This window comes from Mizuhopecten yessoensis, unplaced genomic scaffold, assembly GCF_002113885.1.
Source record: "Mizuhopecten yessoensis strain PY_sf001 unplaced genomic scaffold, ASM211388v2 scaffold11069, whole genome shotgun sequence".
Taxonomy (NCBI): domain Eukaryota; kingdom Metazoa; phylum Mollusca; class Bivalvia; order Pectinida; family Pectinidae; genus Mizuhopecten; species Mizuhopecten yessoensis.
The window spans coordinates 663921-680957 of NW_018408864.1; the positions used below are offsets into that span (position 1 = coordinate 663921).

General features: G+C 38.9%; 2 protein-coding genes across 2 annotated transcripts; both read right to left on the reverse strand.

Annotated features, from left to right (window-relative positions):
* Positions 1-38: 38 nt before the first annotated feature.
* Positions 39-6650, reverse strand: LOC110465343. Its single transcript, XM_021521096.1, has one exon. It carries the CDS (start codon positions 6643-6645, stop codon positions 574-576), a length of 6072 nt encoding a protein of 2023 aa, XP_021376771.1. The 5' UTR covers positions 6646-6650; the 3' UTR covers positions 39-573.
* Positions 6651-6665: 15 nt separating this feature from the next.
* LOC110465286 lies at positions 6666-14438 on the reverse strand. The gene is made up of 7 exons (XM_021520998.1): positions 14363-14438; positions 10334-12313; positions 9855-9938; positions 8766-8870; positions 7188-7247; positions 6713-7043; positions 6666-6681 (listed from the first exon to the last, which is right to left on the reverse strand). Exons 2-7 carry the CDS (start codon positions 12072-12074, stop codon positions 6666-6668), a joined length of 2337 nt encoding a protein of 778 aa, XP_021376673.1. The 5' UTR covers positions 12075-12313; positions 14363-14438.
* Between the last annotated feature and the right edge of the window lie 2599 nt (positions 14439-17037).

Below are 17037 nucleotides of genomic sequence, written 5' to 3' on the forward strand. Positions count from 1 at the left end.
TACATGCACTACACACATACATACATACAATACACACATGCATACATACACTACACACACACACACACACACACACACACACACACACACATACGCTAGATGATAGTACTCTTCAAACTTTCCCCTGTTTTGCCTTTGGATCTTATTTACTACAGTTTTATCGATTTTGAATTCGATTTGTTGACACTTCAGTATTTTCTTGTTGTGTCAACGGTCACAAAGATAGTTTAAACTTATTTATATACAGACTAAGTCTACACAATTACATAATGCATTTCAACCTCATATACAAGCATCACTTGTAGTTATTTTAGCACATATACACATATCATGTACGAAGGTTCTTTAAAACACGACATTTTGTAAGTTGATTATCCTTTAATCACTGTTGCCGTCGTCAGAACATTATTGCGTCTTGACAACGAATCAGGCCTCTGACAATTTGATAATTTATTTGTCTATACCGTTTCGTATTCAATGCTTCGTATAAGTAGTATAATACATGTTGCTCATTTGATCATTTAAGTCCAAAGCAATTGTGTCTGAATAAGGAAGATTTTCCCAAAAGCAATGTCACTGAATCACACAGGCTTTAGATTTCTGATTTTTTGTTTTCTCCTTCGCGGTTGGCTCTTTCTTTTGTTCATCAAGTGTGTCATCTGGTTTGGGTGTCTTGATTCTTTGGTAGGAGGCATGGAAATCTGCATGGTTTTTCTTCACATGTTGGTGAAGAAGAGTATTGGCTAGATCTAGTGGTGTGTTACCATGGTTATCCTTCAACATGGGAGACAAACCTTCTTTGACGAGAGAGTCAAAAACTTCCGACGATCCATTTTTACCGGCAGCCACATGAAGTGCTGTCCTGCCTTGGCTGTCAGTAGAGAAGATAAAGTTCTGGTTTGTTGAGAGAATGTACTCAACCAAGTTTAACTGTGAGGTTGCTGCCGCTAAATGGAGAACAGTGCTTCCACTGGATGTTTTAGAACTGGGAGGCAGACCTGCCTCAACTAACTCAACAAATACGTCCACATTGCCACCAGCTGCGGCATAATGTAGCGCAGTGCGACCAGACTCGTCCGCAAGAGGTAATACATCGATGGTAGCTTGAATGATGTAGCGAACAAGATCTAGTTTTCCATTGTAAGAAGCAATGTGAAGGACGGTGCTTCCATCGTTTGTTGTAGTTTTTGATGATAATCCAGCATGTAGAAGCTCTATAAAGACCTCTACCTTACCACCAGCAGCTGCATGGTGAAGTGCAGTCTTTCCACTATTGTCAATCATTGGAATAATTTCTATAATATTGTCCACAATATGTATGACCAGCTCTAAGTTTCCATTGAACGATGCGATGTGGAGAACAGTACTTCCGTCTTTCGCCGTGTCATCTGCTGACAAGCCAGCCATGATCAGAGCGTTGAACGCTTCAACATTTCCACTTGCTGCAACGTAATGTAAGGCAGTTCGACCAGATTCGTCAGTCATGTGTAGAATTCTTGGAAATTTCTTTGCAATTCTTCCAATGAACTCGGGCTTCCCACAGAAGGCTGCTTCATGTAATACTGTCTTCCCAGCCTTTGTCATGTCACTAGGAGACAACCCAGCTCGGATAAGATCGTCAAAAACTCCAGTATTTTTGCCAGCTGCTGCACAATGTAATGCAGACCTACCCGTATCGTTTGTAAGCGGCACAATGTCCTTTATATATTGTATAATGTAGCGAACGATATCAGTCTTCCCATTGTTTGCTGCTATATGTAATACTGTGCTTTCATCGTTGGTGGTGGCCTGGGGAGAGATCCCAGCATGAAGTAGTTCTATGAATACTCCCACGCTTCCGCCAGCCGCAGCTGAGTGCATTGCTGTATTTCCAGTGTTGTCGATGACGTTTATGATATCCTTGTAATGTTTGATGATGTGCCTTACCAGCAATACTTGGCCTTTGAATCCAGCCACGTGAAGCATTGTCCGCCCTATTTGTGTTGGAATGCCAGGAGACATTCCTGCCTCCACAAGAAGTGAGATTACCTCGATACCACCCACCGCAGCTGCAGCATGTAAGGCGTTCCAACCAGAAAGGTCCTCTTGAGGAAGTATGATTGGGTTGTTTTCAATAATGTATTGCACCAATTCTGCTCTTTTGTTTGCAGCAGCGATGTGAAGGACCGTACTTCCATCTTTAGTTATAGCCTGTGGAGAAAGTCCTGCATGTACCAGTTCATTGAACACTTTTACATTGCCACCAGCAGCTGCATAGTGTAATCCGGACTTTCCAGATTCATCAACAGGGTGTATAATGTCTTGCATATGATTGATGATGAACTCTACCAAATTGAATCTGCCGTTGTATGCTGCTATATGAAGCACAGTGCTTCCACCACTAGTCTTTGCTCTTGGGGGCAGACCTATCCCAATCAGAGTCGTAAATACATTCATGCTACCACCAGCCGCGGCAGAATGAATTGCGGTCCAGCTTGAAGTATCACTCTTCTGGATAATTGCAGGTACAATCTCTAGAATGAACTCAACAAGCTCAAGATTCCCACAGAAGGCTGCCTTATGTAGAACAGTACTTCCGTCATGTGTGGCATGTCTTGGTGACAGACCAGCTTTCAGTAGAATGAAAAATACTTGCAAATTCCCTGCTGCCGCCGCGTAGTGCAAAGCCGTCCAGCCTGATTCGTCTGTGAGAGGAACCATGTCGGGAAGCTTTCTAATGACGTATCGTACCAAATCTACGTGGGCCTTATATGCAGCTACATGTAACACACTGTTGCTGGAATTTGGCGCCGGTTCAGGAGTAAGACCTGCTTGTAGCAACAAATCAAACACGTCAGCGTTCCCACCTGCTGCGGCGAAGTGCATAGCAGTTCGTCCTTCGTCGTCCACAGTTTTAACTAAATCGCTTATACCTTGGACGAGTGTCTTGACTAGAGGGACGTTGCCATGTTCTGCTGCGATGTGGAGAACAGTGCTGCCATTATCGGTTGTACATTTAGGACTTATACCAAACTGACACACTTTCTTAAAAAGGGCCCACGTACCACCAGCTGCCGCCGAATGAAGTGCTGTTTTACCACTGTGATCCATGTATAAAACTATCTCTGGCGTTTTTATGATGATGTTTCTAGCCAGATCCGAGTGACAGTTCTCTGCGGCAATATGTAACACAGTTGTTCCATCGTGAGGAAAGTCCATTGGCGACAACCCGGCATCTTTAAGTTCATCATATACCTGCATATCTCCAGAGGCTGCGCCATCATGTAAAGCTGTACGACCAGCCTTGTCGATCAGTGAAAGTAATGTCGGTGTTGTCTTGATGATGTATTTCACAAGATCCACATGACCGTAATAAGCCGATATGTGGAGAACTGTGCTGTCTCCTTTGGTAGTGGTCATTGGAGAGAGTCCAACTTGGACTAGCTCCTTGTACGTGTCTAAGCTACCAGACGAAGCTGCTGCATGCAAAGCACTCCAACCTTCACTATCCAAAGCATGAACAACATTAGGTATGTTACTTCTGATATATTCACATAATTTTGCGTTCCCATTGAAGGCGGCTAGATGCAAGACAGTACACTCATCAGATGTTACACTCTTCGGTGAAAATCCTGAACGAATAAGTTCAGCAAAGGTATCGACATTTCCACCTGCTGAAGCTGAATGCAATGCGGTCCAGTGCGAATCGTCCGACATTGATACGACGTTTGGGATATTGCTGAGGATGTGCCGGACTAGTTCTAACTTTCCACAGAACGAAGCCACATGTAAAACACTTAGTCCGTCCTTCGTCTTTCCTTCCGGTGAAAGATCGGCTTGGGTCAGTTTATGGAAGACGTAGACCGTTCCTGCTGCAGCCGCGTAATGCATTACAGTTTCCCCGTTCTTATTTACTGTTGGAATAATTTCCGTTACTTCATTGATAATATGACTCACCATTTCGACTCTGCCATTTTCAACAGCTAGGTGGAGAATGGTGCTCCCTTCCTTTGTTGTAGAAGTTGGGGAAAGCCCTGCCTTGACCAATTCTGAGCAAATATTGATATGTCCACCCGCAGCTGCAAAGTGTATAGCGGTGTTTCCGTGATTATCGATAAGCGGTACAATCTGAGAGAACTTGTCAGTAATTTCTTTCACAAGTTCTACTTTACCTGTATAGCCAGCAATATGTAAGGCAGTAGCACCAGATTTCGTCACTGATGTTGGTGATAGTTCGGCCCTTGACAGTTCCATGAACACAATCACATTTCCTCCAGCAGCCGCAGCATGTAATGCCGTGCGGTCTTGATCGTCTTGCAGGGGAAATATGTCGGAGTGATTTCTTCTTAAATACCTGACTAAGTTAATGTTACCATGGTACGCAGCTATATGCAGTACAGATACTTTGCTTTCCGTGACAGCCGCTGGTTGCAGCCCTGCAGTTAGGAGGTCGGTGAACAGCTTGATATTTCCATCGACTGCAGCATAATGGAGTGCTGTTCGCATTGACATGTCCCGTAATGTGACAGTTTCAGGATGAGAATCGATGATGTGCTTCACAAGATTTATTCGTCCGAAATATGCTGCTATCTGCAGTACTGTTCTGCCTTCTTTCGTTTTAGCAGTCGGGGACAACCCCGCTTTCCTTAATATATCAAAGACGTTGATATCACCGCCTACTGCGGCAGAATGCAGTGCTGTTTCTCCATCTTCGTTTGTTTCAGGCAAGAGTTCCTTCCTACTTGTAACAAGAAATCTGATCAATTCTTCGTGAATATTGAGTGCTGCAATGTGAACCACCGTACATCCGTCTTTTGTCCGATCACACGGATCTAACTTTGCTTTTAAAAGTTCATTGAACACACCAACGCTTCCCCCTGCTGCGGCGGAATGGAGGGCAGTCCACTTTGAAGAGTTCTTTTTCTTAAGAATGTCTGGTATTGAATGCAGTATGTATCTGACAACTTCAAGTTTGCCGTGAAGCGCTGCCTTGTGTAGCACTGTACTTCCATCATTTGTTGTTCCATTAGGCGATAAACCAGCTTGCAGTAATTCGTTGAAAATGTCAACGCTTCCACCTGCAGCTGCATGGTGAAGTGCTGTCCCTCCAGAATCATCAGTTGATGAGACGATTTCGGAAACATTGTTCAGCATGTATTTTACTAATTCTTGTTTAGCGTTATAGTTCGCTAGATGCCAAACGTTTTCTCCGTTATTGTCGGTAATGCTGAGATAACTGTAGTCGAAGGACTCGAGTAGTACTCGTGCTATTCCTAAGCTCTGCTCACATATCGCTGTATGTAGAACCGTTCGACCATTGCTGTCTCGTTTTGCAAGTAGTTCATCTGTTTCCTCTACTGACAAGTCATCAGCTACTTTCTTTATCAGCCAGTTTATCACATCGTCGTTCTGGCCCTGTACAGCACAATGTAACACACTTCCCTTTTTATACCCAACTTCTTTCACTGTAGATATATCAATGTCCGTCAAAAGTTTGACGCAGGCAAGATGTCCTTTCTCTGAAGAAACCATGAGCAAAGTATCACCATCTTTGTTACGTACTCCCACATTCACCTCCTGTAGAATATGCTTCAAAATACCCTTGTCGCCCCCTTCAGCTGCGGCAAGGGCCATTTCAGAGTTCATTTCCCCCTTCCATTCATTAAGCAAACAGAAGAAACACCTCTGATTTCCGCGCTTGCAGGACTCGATCAAGGCGTTGTAGATGTCTGTCGCCATTTCGTCGCTACGAATAGGAACTGTTTCCAAAATGGCCTGCAACAGGTCAACGTTTGAAACCATGGCAGCGTATACAAGTAGTGACACACCTGATGCGTCTCTTTTCAGAAATACCTCTTGAAAATTTGAAGCCTCGTCAAGTTGCCATGTTTTCATTCCGGCCACTGTCTTGAAGTTTTCTGGTTGCTTTGTACCCAGTTCCTGGGCAATTCTCTCCTTTAAGGCGATTTGATGATCAACAGGAAAATGAACGGCTGTATCCTTCTCAGTATTTACAGTCATGTCATACTCCTGTTGCGCGTTCTTGGTGATTGAGAAATAGCTAATGTATGCTAAAGGAGAGGAGGCTATCAACTTTCGGGGATAATGCTTCGACAAAGATTGATACATTGCTTCATGTAAAACATCATGTATAAACTGGTAGCATTTGTTGGCTTTGGAATAAAACACATACACATTTTCCATACTCTTCAGAGCATTTTCAATTACCTTAGGAGTTAGGTCCTTTGCTTTGAATAAACGGGCAAGGTCTATGCTGAGTTGTCTTTGATTGTCATGGTTTTCGTAAACGATATCGGAATACACTAGAAACACTATTGCAAGCGCCACATATTTTGTATGGTTGACCAAAAACAGATTGTCAAACTCTTCGATGAAATATTTACGAGGTGTTTTGAAGGCTTGTTTTACCCTTGATGTGAGGAGAAGTCTTGTGCAGACGGGGAATCCAAAATTAGCTGGAGTGGATTTCAATATGATATTTCTTGGTTCATCAGGAACTAAAGCTTTCTGGTTTTTTGTTTGTATTTCAAGTATTTGTCTTCTTTCAATAGCAACATATTTATGCTCTCGTTCTGTCAAATTCAACACTAAGCGTGACCGGATGTGCTTCCTCATGGCCGGCAAAGGCGCGCAGTCTTTGTACATGTACGAACGACTTGACATAATCACCCGGATACGTTTCTTGTGAAGGAGGTTAATCATCTCTTCAAACGAATCAGTCCAGCCATCGATAAAGGACTGATCTTTACATAATTTGCCAAATATGTCGTCGATGAAGAGAATGTATTTCCTGGTAGGATCGATGGTATCTGTAAATTGCTTGGGCGACGTAAGTATTAGTCGTATAGGCTGTTCTAAATCGTCTGGATAAGGCTGATTCAGCAAGTGCATTCCAATAGCGGTTTTCCCTTCACCTGGAATTCCGACTAGAAACACAAAACCAAAATCCGTAAATATCCGTTTGGCCAGATTGAAGTTTTGTGTTTCTATAAAGGATGGTCTGACATTTTCTTCGAAGTCAACTAGCAAAGCTTTGGTGTAAGCTGCAAAACAAATATGAAGACGATGTAGAAAATATTCCAAGTGAAATTGCAACTTGTAATCTTTATATTTCATATTTTCTAGCTCGAACTAACATTTAAGATTGTTAAAATTGCTTTAATCTTTTCACCAGCCTATAAACATACCTCGCATTCCGTCCAGTTTTTGTACATTGATTTTTGTGGATTCTCGTATTTTCTGGATATCTGTAAAACAAATTTACGTAATTTGGCTAACGTTTAAACGCAATATCACATTATATAAGGTTATATTAAATGCCATAAGGTAATAAGCGATTCGTTTGAAAAGAATTTTAATGGCCATGTACATACGATTCAAGTTGTAACATATGGTTTTCACTTTTAAGAGCATATTGTCTACATGTAAGTCGTCTACAAAAGATAAAGCAATACACCATTAACATACTGTAAATTTAGAAATGCCTTCGTTTGCTGCGTCGAAAGTATAAGCGCGGATATCTTTAAAGATTATATATAGTAGGTATACATTTCAGAACCATTTCCTAGCGAAAATTCCTACACCGCGATCAGCATTAGGAGGCAAAATGGGAACATTTTCAATTGCAAAAACTTTTAAAGAGCAATTTTTTAAATTGTGGATAATTCCAATTAATATGGATAATTCATTTCGATTTACAACATAAAAAAGGAGGTGTTGATTAATTGACATTAAGTGGAGGAAAAAGAATATAACTGTATACATGAATACAAATTGAATACTTAAGGTAAAATAACTAATGCGTCAGAGTTGTTAAAAAGGGATATATATTACTGTTTGAGGAGATAGAAGACGACTAGGTAAGCACAAAACAGTAGGTGCACGAGTGAATAATGCAATTCATGAAATAAACCAATACATGTATCTCATACCAATAGCCAGAAACTATTTCTGCTCGAATGTCTTAATATTATTGAGTTCGAGTAATAAAGAAAAGAAAAACTACAATGATTCCAGAAGGAGAAATACAGAGGTAAAGGAAGGAAAAGTGTCATCAGTGGATACTACAGTGCATGTGAATCACAGAAAAGATATACTTTGTACCATTCCTCAGAGTATAAAGATATCGATGACGTCCTTTTCTCGACCCTATTAACAAATAACGTTCGAAAGTAATAGTATACTCTTGCACAAGGTAAAAGTTCTGGTGACATCATTCTTATCTATCAACGTCTTATCTTCAACAGCAGATCCATGAGGGATCTTGGAGCCAACCATCGTACCATCTTCATTATTTCTATATATGACTGTTTTTCTCTCATCTGTTTCATTGAGTCAAGGAAACAGTAAACGCACATTTGAGAAAGATAACCACTTCTTGGGAAACATCTGTATTTCTTGAGAAATAAACAAAATCTTACTCTCAAAATTCAAGATGGCTGCCAGGTTGCAATCTTGTTTTTTCGATCAGTCTCAAAATGAAACATGCACAACTGTAGGGACCAAGGGGATTTTGTATGACATATAGGACAGATCCATCTGATAATGGTAGGCTAAAAACAACTGCCTGTCAATTGCGCCATGGGATTTACACAAATGAATTGAAAACTGGGATTATGGATACCGGTAGTTGCTGTAATCAGATAAAATTGGTTACTGTCATTTGGCATCGAACTCCGACCCGTATTACATTGACCCAACCCGTATTGTATTGACTCTATAATATCACTGTTTCATATGAAAAAATACCAGTTATGATGACTTACATTTGGTCTGGCGCACTTTCTTTTTTGTGTCGAGAAGATTTTCCTCCATGGTTTCCATCCGTGACTTTATTGAGTCGGGGTCATGGCGACTTCTGGAGAGAATCCCTGTGAAAAGATCCGAGGATGTACTATAATGTTGAAATAAAAAGTACTAAATGCGCGCTGGAGACGTCATATTAAACCACAGAGTGATATATCATGAATCAATTTCGCTCCTTATCATTTATTAATATATATATATATATATTTGCTTTATTCGCAATACGATCACATCGAAAAGTGTGCCGACTAAAATTCGTTTTGACTGAATTAGCTAAATCCTGCAATCTTACATTTTAGCAAGCTAACGTTTTTGTTCTCTTATTATGCACGAAAAAATGTGTTACAAATATATAGTTTTAAAATATCGAAGCATATTTTGCGAAACACAACCAATCAAAGATAAGTATATATAGGATAAAAACAAGATTGTAATTGAATTCATAATAGACAATATAATTGTAAAGTGCAGTGGCAAGGTTTTCGACTAGACTTGTGGTATACCCATGTGTCCCTCTATCGGGCGACGTGTTTTGGTCTCAATGTGTGGCTGAAGTTATCAAAAATTTATCGGGACAGGTAACAGAGAGAACAGACCCTCAATTTCACCTTTTAATATATCGATGATGTGTTTATTTAACCTACAATAAAACTTCGATAAAATGCCTCTCTTATCATTTGCCGCCTCGCTTACCGCCAATAATATATTTCATGGCCCATTTTTCTCTGTTTTATTTTCATCTCTAGAATTTCGTGATATGTTTCCATCATTTAAAAACAAAACCCCTCTATAACGCCAAAATGTATCCGGGCAACTGGTGGCAGTATAACGAGGTTTTACTTTATACGAAAATTTATATCGATCATGAACATTTACCCTTTAAACTGAAATGAACAAAACATTACATATTATTCTACGTTACCCGATTACCTCGACCTTTACCTACAGCATTATATCAGATGGTATGTTGGTGATAGAGCAGTCAACTGTACAGCAGTTGTTACACAGCCATGTTTTTAAACTAAGCTACGCGTTGTATTATATCTCACCAGGCTGACTGCATGTTATTCTCTTCATTTTGTCGACACTTTTCCTGGTCTTCCTAAATTCTGGTTCAAGTTGTTTCAAAGTTTCTAAAATAATATAACAAGCAAAATGACCGCGAAGAAAATCGTGGTTTAATATTCATGTATATATACTATATATATATAATCATAGTGGAAACAAATTTTGTTTTTAAAACGAACAGTGGTCGAGATGTCTTAAAATCAAATTTTGAAAATTACAAGCAAAACATTCATGCAATTATGTTTAATCATAACTCGGATCACGTATATGCATTTCGTCAAACCCAGATTTTGTTTTTAAATAATCCAAAAGCTCATTTTGTTCACTACACTTCTTCCTCTAAGATTTTTGTTATCGTGTTATATATTGTAGTTTATATCAGATACACTGACGTGTCAACGAATCAGGATAGAACATAACAGGTAAAAGTCGATCTGAAATATAATATATCTGTACATACCACCCGTTTTAATGTCGAGCTGTGTATCCATATCCCGCCATTCCTTCAGTGTCCGCACGTGCTCCTCATCCACCAGAGGATCAATCCTGGCTTTTCCTATCTCGTCCAATGCCTTTCTATAAGTGGCACGCTTCACGAGTTTTTCTAGTCGACTGATCAAATCTCCAAGTTCCTCCCACATCCGGTTATATTTCGTTGTTGGAAGTAAGCAATAATCAAGATGCCCATACGCATTGTTCTTTAGTTTCTGGATCCGCTCTATGTCATCGCCAACTGTGATTTCCACGCCAGCCTTTGGGTATGTTCCCCAGTCATGGGACGGATTGGGACACTTTGGGCATATGCTCCGGAACAATAAGTGAAACAGGGTGATGTCAAACTTGGTATAATCTGGTATCTTCCCTTCATTGATGACGTGTTTTTGATTGTGACTAAGCTGCATCGTCTTCTTCTTTTGAATGGTAGCTCTGAGCTTCTTTGGTGCTACATGTATTGCTAAAATATCCCCTAAGATGGTTGGTATATGTTTCACCAAACACTTGCATATACGAAAGAAATTGTCCTTTTCAATATTGCCTTCTGTTGTGAAAGTCTCCGACCTTGTTATTTCTTCCGTTACTAAATCTACAGTCTCTGAAACTGCCTTTCCTAGACCCTGTCTCTTGATTTCTTCACTTTTAATGTCCTTCTTACCAGACTGTTCGCGTTTGGTTTCTCCTTTCACAGTCTCTGTCTTCTGACCATTCGTTGGTTTAGTATCCGTTTTCAGATTTCCTGATGTCTCTTGCAAAGTATTATTGTCTATAACCTCTGCCTTTTCAGAACCTTCTTGTTTCACGCCCTTGCCTTTCCTGTCAGCCTGTCCGGTCGTCCGTGGCTCTGTATCTTTGCTAACACCTGATCTTCCATATTGCTCTCGATCCTTGTCTCCATTTGTTGTGGCAGACCTTCCAGATCCCGTCCTCTCTGTCTCTTTACTCCCTTTTTCAGCTCCATGTTGTTCACTACCACCATTACTAGTATCTGCATTTACATCCTCTTCCCGTACTGTGTTTTCGTTGCTAGTACCTGCCTTTCCAGAGTCATCTAATCTTTTATCTTTTCCTCTCTGTTGAACCGAATCTTCGCGTTGTATGGCCTCATTACTTGCGCCTGCTCTTCCTGCGCCTTCGTGTATCGTCTCTTCGTTTCTTCCTGTTACTCTTCCAGACCCATTGCGCCCCCTCTGTACATCGCCAGTACCTTCCATTCGAGATTCGTTCCTCTTTGTCGTTTCATTGCTAGATCCTTCGCGTGCTGTGATGTCATTTCTAGTTGATATTGTTCCAGACCCCTCTCGTTTGCTATCTTCATCTATTGAACCTGCTCTTCCTGATCCTTCACGTTTGGCGTCTTCATTTCTAGTAGCTGATCTTTCAGGTTCGTCCCGTTCTTCGTGTGCATTGCTTGCACCTGCAAGTTGAGATCCAGTCCTGTTGGTTTCTTCATTGCTAGTATTTGTTCTTCCAGACCCTACACGCTGTATGTCAATACTGCCTGTGTCAGCTCCTCCATCTCCTACATGAGGCGTGACACTTTTCCTAGATGGTGCTCTTCCAGAGCCATCAAGATTTGCCAGTCCATTACTTTTACCTGATCTTGCAGAGCTCTTTCGTCTTGTCTCCTCATTTACATCTCCTGTTTTATAACTTTTTTTTATAGTGTCTATCTTTCCTGATTTCTTTCTTTCCGTGTCAGACATGTTTTATTTTATATCCAAGAATATTTAACTAACGACCTTTCTAGGTTTCACTTGTATGAATGAGTAGAATTAAATTAGTTGTTTATTCTTTTGTACATCTGTATTCTTTTATTTTTCTTCCTCTTCTTTCTCATGTTGTGTGAAGTGGAATCGGAATACACAGTCTTATGTAATAGAAACAGCCAGCAATCGTGTGACATACAGGAGAACAATAGCCACTATCCACATGGAACTGGAATCTGCAATTATAAAGGTATTGTGTGTAACATGACCATCCAATCATCAAAATGACGTATAAACGCTGAGAGAAAGGGAAATACATAAATATGAAGGACAAAATAAACGACTATACAATTTCATTAGTGTAGATTGAGTCTGCTTTGGTAGGCAACTATTGTGTTGTTAATTATAGACGTACATACAGAAACCATGAATTATATTATAATATATTGTATATTACCAGAAATAAATACATGAATTCCTTAGTGAAGGCTTGACGTCACGCAATATTACTTTCATACAGTAATGTATATGTCTTATATATATCTACCTTGTTGATTTGTTGTGTTGGATGTTTGTTCATGATATATGGTTTAATGGCCGATCGACACAATAAATAAGGTCAGCTGGGGTCATTAATCGGTAGCTAATGTGGTCAGCAATAAAGGAAGACCAGTTCACAAAAAAAACAATATGGTAGAAAGGAGGATACGCTGACCATTTTAAACTGATAGTTTCGTTGGGTCTATTCTTTCTTCTTAGCCTACGAAAGGCTTGGGAGGGTTTGGGGTTGGAGAAGGAAGGGGTCAGCTGTAATCATACATTGTAATTACGATATATACTTTTTGTATTGTAAAAATAACCATGTGTAAACGTTGTGGCAACAACTGAACCAGGAATATAAATGACTGCTTACAAAAAGTCCTATATCACACATAATGATAAGTCTGGGACACCCGACACTGATTCCGGTTGAATGCATATGTGTGTTTTCTTATTCTCGGGGATAATCGGATTGGCAGTACACTCATATAAGGTCAATGTTGACCAAAATAAAGGGCGAACTCAATCGGAAAGGAATACCTGCTCGGAGTACATCTATGGTAGCAACGTTTCCGCGAGTAGGTTCCGAATATTCGCTTTTCAGACAAAAGTACTTTGAGTAAAATAGAAGCGGTTTTCTTTACATTGATTTTGTTTCCTCGTTTAGTGCACTGCAAAGGGCAGTGACACAGGCATCAGGGGTTAGAGATACTTTGGCATTAGTTTGAATAATCATAAGATAAATCTGAAAATGAAACTGTATCATCTAACTAGCCACAAATCCATCATCGGAAGCGACTTTTTAAATCAAAGCGTGATTCTATATGGTTTGGCCTTAGAGGTATTTAACACTGCCTGTGTCCGTTACATATCCTGTTATATCTTATTCAACTGTAATTAGACAGTCCAAAGAAGCATTATATTCTTACTAAGGACATTCTGTCCATTCACCGCAAAGCAAAGACGCTTTGAGAGATATGTTTTCAGCTGTTTGTTAGACTGTACTGAAAACAGTTTGCAATATCTCCCTATACCTATAGATCACATCACACTACTTTACCAATTTCAGAACTACCTGATTTAAGTGGATGTGTTTAAAAGACGTGTAGTATTCGATGATCCAATTGTCAACAAGTCTATTGAATTTTTTACAAGCCTTTGTCTAAATATAGGGGTTAAGGACACTAGAAGTTTGGGGTCGAGGACTTTTCACCTTTTGAGAACGTTGTGGTCGTCTTGTCAAATTATGTTACAAACACAACATTTTAAACTGTTTTTTTGTAAACTGAAACCAAGATAAGATATCTTCGGGTTATGAATATTCACAGTTAGACAAATGACACAATGAAAATTAAACATTTGACATTTCAAAATACGCTTAATGTATCTTATATGTAACTACTTCATTCCAAGTTTTCCTGGTGGATGTACCAGCGTGTAATAAAAAGATACGTACATGTATTTGTTTACCTTTACAAGGTTAAGTCATTCCATTCCTCTCGTGATTTATGACAGGATTATAATACAATGACCTAGATATATCATATCGTCTATTAATTCTGTTATAGGTTGTGGAACAGGCAAATCATCGTCACAACATGTTTTAGAGATTCGTTGTGAACATGTAGTCTAAAAGTCCCAGTATCTGTTAAGTATTATAGCTTTTCGTTTCGTCAACATTACAAGAGTGTTGCGATGCTTGGCAATTGTTTGCACATTGCTTATAGATGTGCATAAATATTTACCTCAGAATTGTGGAACGGTGATTAACATTCACCAAAGTCCTTGGTACTCAATGGTAAATATATTCCTCCATTTATGGTGAACGATTTTAAATCGAAATAAGTGAACTCTCATAAAGGGAATCCCGTCCTTGGGTTCACAAAATCACAGACTACTTAAAATGGCCAGATCATGTTTGGTTTGAGACGTTGTAACTATTTTGTTTCGCATGACTGAGTGTCGTGTCGGTGTGGCACAGAACAATGGCAGACACGTACTACGGGGTAGTGCTATGTTAATCATCTGATTAGGAGTAGCTTTAAATAACCGCTTCGCCACTGGTCTGGGTCATGCCAGTACCGATAGTATTGTTCAGATATCAAATGCACCCGAATAACCTCATAGTACATACTGATATACTTTACCCCGGTGATTCATATTAATTTGGCAGGTGAACATGTAATTAGTAATAAATGCGTTGTTTTATTCCATAAGAAAGAAGAGCAGTATCGTATCTGTTAATATATGTTTAGCAGATAAATTATTGTAAGTTAAAACATACAACTGTACAGCGTTAACACACAAGGACCGAATCTGATCCCGAATTTGACTTAAAAAAGACAGGAATCGAGAGGCACCAAAACAAAAAGACAAAATAAACCAACGCAAAAATAGACAATAGGCAAGACGTTCGATCGAGTCCCAATCAACGTTTTCTTTTCTGTTGGATATTTTTAAGTTATTTTTAAATACACAGAATATATTCATCATTTCATTAAGAAAACTATAGTTATTCTTGAAATGATTTATTTTTATTTTTTTTTATTTTTACGAGTATGTAGCACGAGTGAAAAATATTTACCTCAGGAGTACATTATAAGTTATATTCATCAAGACTATTCTATTTATTACGGTTTTTTGTTATCAAGACACGGGCTTCGGTAAACAGGTAAACCATTACCCGCCAAAAATGCTCACAGATTGATGGATTTAGTGTGGAAATAACAAAAAATGTTATTTGTCACAGTAGAAAAAAACACTTTCTTTTTCGGTGTAACACAACACAGGAAAAAGAGAGATAGATGGCGAATATTCTGAAGAGCCTTCTTCCTCTTACATTGATCTTCATTCTGTTTCACCTTTCACTATATTTTCATCACATTTCCCTTAAAATCTTTAAGGTAGAGCGAACTTTTATAACTTTTCCAGTGTTTCTCTTGTACATTGATTTTGCTAGTATTATGTGTGTTCAGCGCCTCGGTTGCGTTAACATTCAGTCCTGGCTGTAGTGCAGACATGCAGACAAAACCAAAAGTCTAAGCCTCCTTGGCGCCATCATCTTCCACAAACGTTTTTAGAGTTCAATGCTGTTTCCAGGTCTAACTGAACGTAACATGAATGAAGGCAATGGTGATTAATGCTCTCTTAAATCCATGATATGTATACACGAATGTATGTTCTACAAAATATCTACTTTAGACATGTATTGCCCTATATTATTTAAATGTAGGGAAACACGATTCTTTGTTTACCCGATATTGATAATATTTTACATCACCCTCGCGAACCATGATTAATCTCGGGCAAGCTAAGACACAAACATAATCTGTTATGGCAAGTCACTGGGTAGTCGGGTTGCGCAGTGGATGAAGCACTACCTTTCTCAAAGACGGCAGGGGTTCGACTCCCGATCGATCGTGGAAAGAAATCGAGTAAACCACGTGGATTTTCTTGCAAAGGCGATTAGGTAGGTTGGAAAATAAAAATAATGTTTATATACATGAACGTTTGTAAAGGCAAGCCAGTTTCACACTTGTTAAAGGAGAAACGTATATCATGTATCTTATAAGGTTATACCTGATATTTGTTAGATATTGTTTTATATAATACATATATGAAAACTTGCCACGGTGTATGTTTGTTTATAAGATATTTTATTTGTTAAGAATATCTTATATAAACTTAGAAAAAGATGCCTTATAACATATGTCAGAAGATATCTTATTTCAGACTACTTGTATAGTACACCATTCAAATATCTAATTTCAGACTACTTTTATAATACACCATTCAGATATCTTATTTCAGACTACTTGTATAGTACACCATTCAGATATCTTATTTCAGACTACTTGTGTAGTACACCATTCAGATATCTTATTTCAGATTATTTTTATAGTACACCATTCAGATATCTTATTTCAGACTACTTGTATAGTACACCATTCAGATATCTTATTTCAGACTACTTTTATAGTACACCAATCAGATATCTTATTTCAGACTACTTGTATAGTACACCATTCAGATATCTTATTTCAGACTACTTGTATAGTACACCATTCAGATATCTTATCTCAGACTACTTTTATAGTACACCATTCAGATATCTTATTTTATATTGTTTGATAGATGTATCATTCGTAAAACAGTAACAGTTAACAAAAATTCATGATTCAATCTTTGATTTCTACCAAAATATGAGATGTTTTTCGCAAATCAACTGCTGTACAAAAAAAAACTTCAGATCCATCTGAGTGACATTTTGAAATAGACAATAAACAGCGCCGTTCAGCCCAAGAAAATCACGTTATTATGTTCTCAGTGACAAATTAGTTTTCTGTAGACTGTTAGTGATATGCCACCTAGAAGTGGGTTGGTAAGATTTACGCCCCTTCTTTAAACGCTAGGTGGCGCT